We start from the raw sequence: 9910 nt of genomic DNA on the forward strand, positions 1-9910 counted from the left end.
ATCTACTCCCAACGGAGTAGTATCTATCTATACACCGTAAACTCCAAAAATACGCCCGGTTTCACCGCCAGCTCCCAACGGAGAAACCAACCACGCAGAAGCATCGCCTCCGCTCCGTGCCGCGCCGAGTAGGAGGAAGAGAGAGAGAAGAGGAGTATACAGTGGGATACTGGGAGGAGCTACAGGGGAGATTCGCGGTGGGGCGCAAGGGGCCGCACGCGCAGGACAAGGCGGGGCGTAAATGCGGTTTTGGACCGCTGCGTCGGCGTGCGCGGTGCCGTGAACCGCTCCCCCCGCAAACCAAAGGCAGAGCAGAGCAGAGGGGGTGACGACGCGGGGCAGAACAAAACAACCGCTTCCTCCTGCCACCTCCCTCTGCACTGCACCGCCGTGCTGAATCGCTTTTTTGACCGCTTCTGCGCTCCCCGTCTACCCCGCTACGCTTCCGACCCACCACCAGCGCAAGCACCACACGCTAGCGGTAGCGTCCTGGGAGCGGTACTACTACCATACCATACCGCCACCGCTGGAAGCCGCTGTACCGCTACCACGCCACTCCCCCACTCCCCACTGCCCCGCTACCACCACGCGGCGGCTCGCATTGTGGCTCTGGTTTGAGCGAGGGAGGGAGGGGCTCGGGAGGAGGAGGAGGAGCGCGTGCGCGTGTGATCTGAGGCGGAGGGGAGGGGCGCGAGAGAGATGGCCGGAGGTGGGGGAGGAGGCGGCGGCGGCGGGGGGCAGAAGCAGGACGACTTGGCGCCGCACCCCGTCAAGGACCAGCTTCCCGGGGTCTCCTACTGTATCACCAGTCCACCACCGTGGCGTGAGTGCTCCCGCTCCCTCCCTTCCTCCCACGTGCTCCCCCGTTCGTCCGTCCCTCGCCGGCGGTGGCGGTTTTTTTGGGCGTCCGTTTCGGGGTTTCTCGGGCTGGGTTTTCCGGTTGCGATGGCGACGGGCTGCTTGCTGGTCGCATCACGAACTTTGCCGTTGCTCCCGTCGTTTTCGGGGGTGGTGGGTTCGTGTTCGTGGCCTCGGTGGTTGGTGGATGGGCTCCTAGATGCTTCGCCTCGCTCCAGGTTGCTGCGCGGCGAGGAACCGCCGCCAGATCTATCTGCCCGAGCTTTGCTTCCCGGCGGATATTCCAAAAATAAAAAGCAGACTGCCTTTTCCGTTTTGTTCCCCTGGTAGTTTATTTATGCGCTTTAATGAGGTGCCCCGTTGAATATCCACTGCTTAGTTTAGTTTATCTAATAACTGCTGCTGCTGCAAAGCTTTGACCCGTGCTGATGTGCGTACTCGACATTCAACACACAAGGAATTTGCATGATTGTCGGATGGGGGTTTCGGATGGATTTTCTGGTTGTTTTTACCGCCTTTGATGCTCAAGTCGCAGACTGGTTCTGAATCTGCGTTCCAGCTTCGCTGTCGCCTTGACTTGAGTCAGCGTCAACATGATTTGTGACTTCGATTCTTACGAGTTTCCATGAAATCTGGTGCTATATTTGCGATTTTGTCGGTAGTAATTAATCTTTGGATTCACATGAACTCACGCGTTGACTCGTTTCAGCTTTACCGCGTGCACCGGGCGTTCGTTTTTGTTACTATATACTGTTGCCAATTTATCTTCTATATTTAGTTGGCGTGTTCCGTGCTGCGCATCCAGTGCATGCATCCTAGGCACTGACCGTGTCGGTAGGTGGTTCCAAACCGGAGGTCCATGTCCGCCCATCGTTGTCACTTTCAGCACCTGCATTGATTCTTCAGTTACTTGGCAGGGGCATTTCCATTTTCTACCTTGTGTGTTATCATATCATGCATTCTTTGTCTGTTTTAGAGAGCTTGTTCCCAAGCAGCCTTGTTTTGGTTAATGCAATGTGCATGGGCGCTGCAGTACAGATAGTACCAGTAATAAATATGATCCGTTTTGTAGAAGAGCGAATTCTTGTTTGGTTCTGAGTCCCTTGTCTGTGTCTGAACCGAGTCCAATCCACACATGTAAGGCTGACACTGTAAATAAAGAGAATCACATTTATATTATCCTAATCTTCTTTATGCATTTAATGTGTACCCTTCCTAACCTGAGTTCTGTATGCAGGGGGGGGCGGGGGTCCTTGTTAGTTCCTTTTATGTCTTCCTATCTTGAATTACTGCTCATACCTCCTGAGTTCGAAGACACATACTCCCTCTGTTCCATAACGTAGTGCATATAGAATTTTTGAGAAGTCAAGCATCGCAAACTTTGACCAAATTTGTGGAGAAAAACATTTCCATCTAGAATGCTAAACTTATATCATTAGATTCATTATAAGATGAACTTTCATATTATATATATTTTGTATTGTACTCCCTCCGTCCCAAAATTCTTGTCTTAGATTTGTCTAAATACGGATGTATCTAGTTACATTTTAGTGTTAGATGCATCCGTATCTAGACAAATGTAAGACAAGGATTTTGAGACGGAGGGAGTAGATATGAATAGTTATCTCTAATAATTTGTTCAAAGTTGAACTTTTCAAAAAATCTACACGCACTATATTATGGAATGGAGTGATGTTTACATGGGAGGAGTTGTAAGGTTGAATGCTCTGCATGGACAAATGATGAACAAGAAGTCCTTTTTGTTCAGAATATTGACTGGATGATGTGGTCATATCTGCAATTATATTTTTGTTTTGCTTCCATTAACTTAATCTTTTGCTAGCCTTGCGAAGTATATCTATAGAAAGCAGGAAAATTTTGCTAGAGAAATAGTTTATCTATACACTTCCACTATATTCTGTTTAACTTATATGTGATCAGAGAGAAACTTAGTTCTGAAATTTTGACTATGAAATTTTACATAATGCAGCGGAGGCCATTCTCCTTGGCTTTCAGCATTATCTGGTGATGCTGGGAACTACTGTTATCATACCTACCGCACTTGTTCCACAAATGGGAGGAAACAATGTAAGGCTACACCAGTTTACCAAGTTCTGTTGCTTTGGACTGAGTCTGTCGATTTTTTTTATTGAGAATCAATCTGTCGATTGATGACTAATGGTGTTTCTAACTTTGTTAGGAGGACAAGGCAGTTGTTATCCAGACATTGCTCTTTGTGGCTGGAATCAACACCCTCCTACAGAGTTTCTTTGGTACCCGATTGCCTGCAGTGATTGGTGGATCTTACACCTTTGTTCTACCCACCATTTCGATCATACTTGCAGGACGCTACACGAACGAACCTGATCCACACACTGTATGTTGAAAATAAGGATAATTGTACTTGCTTCCCAGTAATCTTTTCCTACATGTAGACTGATGAGTCACCTGGATTTTGATTTTAAAGAAATTCCTCAAAATCATGCGTGGAACACAAGGTGCTTTGATCGTTGCTTCTGCACTACAGATCATAGTTGGCTTCAGTGGCCTTTGGCGTAATGTTGCCAGGTAGGAAGATGAACAATGCGTAATTGTTATGTCTCAACTCAATTGCTGTTTCAGAGGCACCGAAGTAAAAAGTGTTCTAGCAGGAATAGCATGTTTAATTTTCAATCTCATGAATATACTGATTTTGTTTCAGATATCTCAGTCCACTATCAGCTGCTCCTTTGATAGCGTTAGTTGGCTTTGGACTGTATGAGCTGGGTTTTCCATCGGTAAGATCTGAGAATTGTGTTTCTACTCGATACTTGTTTAATCATACATACTTATGTTTGAACAACAAATACACAGGTCGCTAAATGTGTTGAGATTGGTCTGCCTGAACTGATCCTCCTGGTGATATTCGCTATGGTTTGACGCAATTCCTATGCACTCAATATTTTTAACCTTTTGTTACCCAGCATAACTATGTGCCCCAGCTGCATTTTTACGCCCCCATACCCTTTCATTTTTGCAGTACCTGCCCCATACTATACATATGATGAAGTCTATCTTCGACCGGTTTGCTGTTCTATTCACTATTCCCATAGTGTGGCTCTATGCATATCTGCTGACGGTTGGAGGAGCTTACAGGAATGTTTCACCAAAGACCCAATTTCATTGCCGCACTGACCGCTCTGGTCTAATTGGTGGTGCCCCCTGGTATTGTTTTGTTTTTCTGAAGATATGCTTGTTCCATTTGCACCAGCCTTGCCTGTTCAGTAACACGAATGTCTCCGTTTCTTCTACTATAATGACAGGATAAGAGTACCATATCCCTTCCAGTGGGGTGCTCCAACTTTTGATGCTGGCGAAGCTTTTGCCATGATGGCTGCATCATTTGTTGCTCTGGTGGAGGTTCGACCCCCCCCCCCCTCCCTCTCCGAGTACCAGTTTTCCACCCTCTATTTGTACTCACTTGATCTTCTTAAATAATGAAATAATCAATCTCCTAACTTCTATGTTTGTAGTCTACTGGTTCCTTCATTGCTGTTTCAAGATTTGCAAGTGCCACACCTCTCCCACCCTCTGTACTTAGCCGTGGTGTTGGCTGGCAGGTATGTGCTAACTTTGCATCCGCCACATGCCAGGCTTGACTAGATCAATCTCCAACTTTGAACTCACTCGATGCGTATGCAACTCTTCTTGCTACAGGGTGTTGGTATCCTTCTGGATGGGCTATTTGGAACTGGAAATGGATCTTCTGTATCGATGTAAGCATCATATAATTTATACTAATACCTAGGAATGCACCTTATTTCCATTTGATGCATCAACCACTATTCGTATCAATGTTGTGCAACCATTATGCTTCTTTGCAGTGAAAATGCTGGGTTGCTAGCCTTGACACGTGTTGGTAGCCGAAGAGTAGTGCAAATATCAGCTGGTTTTATGATATTCTTCTCTATCCTTGGTAAGTTTGCTTCCTATGAATCTGGTATTTTGATTATTCTGTAGGTCAGTATAGGTAGCATATTTACTCAGATTTTGTACTTAATTTAGTAATTCCAAAATTGACCTGCTTATATGTCGTATGTTGCATCATTGTATTTCGTAGGCTGTTTATTTGGTGCAGTTCTGTAGCTTGTTATTTTGCTTCTAGTGTCTGGGCTGTACCGATGCATGTCTCATGCTTGATTAGAAGAGCTTCTGTGTATGTTGTGTGGAAACTGTGGAAATGTGAAGTGTGATAATGTGCCTTCTCACTTGCGTATTTTACTACCTGTTACCAGTGTAATATTGCTTATAATGCTTAGCACAATAACATATATTCAGAGCTGGTTGACATTACAATTTGCAGTTAACTTAGCTCTGACCTAGAACAATTGCCTGTGTCTTCCCAGGAAAATTTGGAGCTGTCTTTGCATCAATACCTGCACCCATCTTTGCAGCCCTCTACTGCGTCTTCTTTGCATACGTTGGTGGGTGAAAATCTTCAGATCACTCATTACGATTTCCATTTAAATTGCAAAAAAATTACTCCCTCCGATCCAAAATAATTGAACTAAAACCACGACACTTGGATCGGAGGGAGTACATATGAGAGAAAAAATGGTATTCTGATAGAAGCTCTGGATTAATCTGTTAACAGGTTCTGCTGGGCTTGGCTTCCTTCAGTTCTGCAATCTCAATAGCTTCAGGACAAAGTTCATCCTTGGGTTCTCTGTGTTCATGGGCTTTTCAGTTCCACAGTACTTCAACGAGTACACGTCCGTCGCGGGGTTCGGCCCTGTGCACACGCGTGCAAGATGGGTACGTAGCAGTGCAATCGATCACGCTTGCTTCCTCTGTGAACGGACACTGACCGTTTGTTTCATCCAACTTCCACAGTTCAACGACATGGTGAATGTGCTGTTCTCGTCCAAGGCTTTCGTTGGTGGCATTGTTGCATACGTGCTGGACAACACGCTACACAGGCATGACGGCGCTGTCAGGAAAGACCGCGGATACCATTGGTGGGACAAGTTCCGGTCATACCGGACCGACACAAGGAGCGAGGAGTTCTACTCCCTGCCGTTCAACCTCAACAAGTTCTTCCCCTCGGTTTGAGCAAAGCTGTGATTAATGCAACAAGGCACTAAGGTTACCTGTACTATCTGCCTCTCCCCCAAGTTCTCTGAAAGTGCCAAACTGTTGGGCTGAACTGTCTTGGTGCAGGGAAATCCTATGCCCTTAATCAGGGTCCAAACCCTATGGTATAATCGGCGTTTCGGTGTCTCGCTAGAACTATGTTCCGCTATGTTAGGTTACCGCTGTATATTTGATACCCTATTCGGGGCAATGACTAGGAAGTTTTGCTACTCATTTGCATATGGGAAGGGCGCGTTAGTTCTTAGTTCTTACCTCTAGTAGTTTATCTCATTCTGAGACGTGGTCACTCTATTGACAGCCGTTGTGGCGCTACTACTTAGCAGTGAAGCTATGATCTGTATGTTGTAGGTTTTAGCAGAACAATCGAATGGTATTCTACCTGTTATGCTATGTATCTGTGGAATTGCGGTATGACACTAATAGTAATGTTGTCGGGCGGTGACGGAATGGCGGTCGTTATGGATGATTAATTAATTTTCCTACCACAGCATGTTTGCAGCTATACTTAGACTTGAATATTTCGGAAGATATATGAAGTTCTGAATGTTTCTTCTGGCATACTACAGCTCTTTTCCATGTCGTTTCTTCTCTATATCTTCTGGATGGATTTTTTAGGGTATATATTTGTTCTGAATACTGCGAGCTGATACTGACAGAGCGCGTGGAACTCTAGTCGCCTTCCACTCTCCCAAGTAAAATAAATAAATGAAACCTCTCAGTAAATTTGAGATGTGGATTTTATCTACTTTTATTCAGTTTGTCAAAGTTCGATGGGGACCGCCTGTTTGTGAACATCTTCTATACCACTAGAGGCAAACATTCGCTTTGTCGCGCTGTTTTTCATTCATTTGTGGATTAACACTTTTTTCTCTAGCAGATTATTACGGTTGGTTGTTACCTTTTGATTTTATCTATGTTGGCTTGGATTTTAATGATGTTGTGGAGTATTTTTTCGTCAGTCGTATATCGTGTTGGATTGTTGTTGAAGATGATATTTATTCCGAGAGAAAAGTGGATTTGTTAAATGCGTGGATGGGAGGTTCTTACAGTTTCAACTCTAGTATCCACCGGTAGTGGTTGTGTGAGCCCTTGGGTGTTCTTATTCTATGTTGAAACCATGGAATTGCTGCCATAACCTTTACGTAGGTCGGCCCACGAAGTTCTCGCTTGCTCAGCCCGGCTCCCTAACTCCACTCGCTCTTTTAGCCATTTTTTTCTGCCACTCCATTGCTAATCTACCAATGTAAAATGTGAATTATTGAGAAAAAAATATCATGAATTTACATTTTTTCGTGGATTTCAAATCATGTTTACAAATTTGAAAAGGGGTTTTAAAATTTAAAAAATTCATGGACTTTAGAAATGTTCATGAGATTTTAAAATGTTCATAAGTTTTCTTAAATCTTACGACTTTAATAAATATTTATGGACTAACATGTGAAAAGTAATTTTGAGAGATAAAAAGAGAAGAAAAAAGAAATAAAAAACCAAAAGAAAAACTAATAAAACCAGTGAAAATACGGAAAATAAAGAAAACTAATAATATGAAAGAAAGGAAGAACAAACAAAAAAAATCAGAAAAGAAGGGGAAAAACTATTAAAGCTGTTTAAAATGCAGAAAACAAAAAATCTAAGCCATACCTTTCAAAACGAGAAAAAATGGCTGGCCCATCGGCACACACCATTACACGCGGAGGCCGTAGTGTCTCCCACAACCCCCAATACACTATGAGGCTCTAAATTAAGTAGCTTACTATTTTAACTAGAACATGTCGCACGCTTTGCCGCATCGTTCTTTGTACATGGTTCCATTTTTTTCCCGTGGTCGCACCAGGACCATGGCTGGTCGGTGGGTTACAGACTTTAGTTATGTTATTATGATTGGTGTTTTTCTTTGCTGTGGTGTTGTCCTTTGTTTTAACTGAAGAAAGAGTTTAGACGCGACGAGAAGGCATCGGTAATTACATATGACATGTCTTTTGTGGGAAATTCACACTTTTTTTAGGGTTGGCCATTCACACATGTCCTAACCATAGAGCAAAGCACGCCTCCAGCAACGCACACACAAGCGCAAGGGCTGCTATATGACGATTAGAGCGTCCAATAGCACTATCCCCCGCTACCTTATATATTGACTCGGCTCATTAGCATAGGTTAACTAAGATTTTTTTCCTTTTTCTATTGATTTTTATTTCATTTTCCTAAACAATAACTAAATGTTTAGGTATTTCTGATAACTTTTGTGATATTTTGAAAATTATGCACATATACTTAAAAATAAATTTTCATATATTTTAGTGAATTTGAAACATGGTCGTGATATTTTAAAAAGTATTCACATAACTTAAAAATATTTCTGCATAATTTTTAATGTCCATAAAAATTAAAGAAGTGTTTATGAATTGTAAAAAGTGTCCACACTTTCAAAATTGTTCATGTAGTTAAAAATCATTTATATGTATTTTTGAAAAGTATTCAAGCATTATCAAACGTTTTTAATAAAAACAATTCATCTATTTACATAGATTTTTGCACATATTAAAAAAATCACAAAATATAAAAATGTTTGTGGTATTTTTTAAAGTGTCATGTATTTTAAAGAAATGTCGTATATTTTCTTTAAAAGTGTGTGTTTAAACATACATTGGCTAGCTGCCTTTTGTAGCATGCGTACTCTGATCCTCTTCTACGAATCTACGACTCTCTTTACTGAGCGAGAGTTCATATGTTCGTTAACAATTTTTCATGAAAAAAGGAAAAACCCGTAGGAAAAAGAAAATACTAGAAAAACAGTAGAGTAAATAATCAAATACTTCAAGAATGAAGTGTGTGTGTGTGTGTGTGTGTGAGAGAGAGAGAGAGAGAGAGAGAGAGAGAGAGAGAGACTCTTCTTGTTTCTTAGCTGAACTCCATTCCTAGTTTGGTTTGTTTCATGCTGGGCATGGGTAATCGTTCTTGATTTGGTGGTGGAGTTTACCTTCTTGATAGATCCGTCAAACGATAGACGAAGTGCTATACGTAGTTGGATTGTTGTTTCATGGAAGACAACAAATGCAAGTCACGCATCGTAGGCAACTAGCCCAACCCGTCTAGCCCACATACACGAGCAAAGGCCCACCTGCCACCAAAACTCGCGACACACCAGGAGGCTCCGTTTCGAGGGAGTTTAGTGTTTGAGGAGATAGATACTAAAACCACACTAGGGAAAAATGATAGCTAAAAAACTCATAAAACTAAAAACGACTTGTCGTTTATTCAATGGACTACTGTTGTAATTGATATATAGGTAGCCAATAGATTTTCATAACTGCATCTAAAACATTAAATTTTTATACATACCTAATCGGATAATAACTAACAATAGTTAAACCTTCAAGTAGATGTTTGTAGATACCAAAAAAACTAATGAGAAGAAAAGAGAACCGACCTACACTTGAAAAACAAAATACAAAAACATGAACCTACACTTGAAAAACAAAATACATCAATATCTTTACCCAAGTTCGGGCGTAAAGTAAGAACAACGCGTCAATCTAACGTTGCGTGCTTACATACAACTAACTAGTCGTTGTATGCTAGTCTGGTAACAATATATATGATATCACAAAAAATTATACATATAACTTTCATGCATAAATGGCATCAAACTTCCCATTTAAATTCTAGCTCCATTATCTAATACAATAATTGATTTGCTTGGTATTTATTATGAGCCTCTAGACGTGGTAGGCGCGATCACAGGCTATGTTGTATGCCTAGTAAAGAAAAATAATGCGTAAAATTTCCTTATTTAGTGTAAAAAGAAGTCCAGTAGAACTCTTGAAATTATTGCCATCCATGCATGTGTATGTACGTAATTTTTAAATTTTTCATCAAGATATATAAATTTACTAACCCCCCGCCCTGTATAACTGTAAAT

The 9910-nt window shown here is 42.0% G+C and overlaps 1 protein-coding gene across 1 annotated transcript; it reads left to right on the plus strand.

The window, feature by feature from the left end:
- The first annotated feature begins 283 nt into the window (after positions 1-283).
- On the plus strand, positions 284-6461 carry LOC125514632 (nucleobase-ascorbate transporter 6). Its single transcript, XM_048679970.2, has 14 exons — positions 284-823; positions 2849-2946; positions 3059-3235; positions 3326-3426; positions 3560-3635; positions 3712-3771; positions 3878-4062; positions 4161-4257; positions 4371-4457; positions 4555-4613; positions 4722-4813; positions 5244-5321; positions 5492-5652; positions 5731-6461. Exons 1-14 carry the CDS (start codon positions 700-702, stop codon positions 5947-5949), a joined length of 1614 nt encoding a protein of 537 aa, XP_048535927.1. The 5' UTR covers positions 284-699; the 3' UTR covers positions 5950-6461.
- The last annotated feature ends 3449 nt before the right edge of the window (positions 6462-9910 follow it).

Source organism: Triticum urartu, chromosome 6A, assembly GCF_056163025.1.
Source record: "Triticum urartu cultivar PI428250 chromosome 6A, HENAU_Tu73, whole genome shotgun sequence".
Taxonomy (NCBI): domain Eukaryota; kingdom Viridiplantae; phylum Streptophyta; class Magnoliopsida; order Poales; family Poaceae; genus Triticum; species Triticum urartu.

What these genes read in the sequence shown, in the direction of transcription:
- LOC125514632 (XM_048679970.2), top strand. Translation starts at nt 700, where the DNA reads ATGGCCGGAGGTGGGGGAGGAGGCGGCGGCGGCGGGGGGCAGAAGCAG. An exon ending in CACAAATGGGAGGAAACAAT is followed by an intron (nt 2,947 to 3,058) that starts GTAAGGCTACAC and finishes TAACTTTGTTAG; the next exon opens with GAGGACAAGGCAGTTGTTAT. An exon ending in GATATTCTTCTCTATCCTTG is followed by an intron (nt 4,814 to 5,243) that starts GTAAGTTTGCTT and finishes GTGTCTTCCCAG; the next exon opens with GAAAATTTGGAGCTGTCTTT.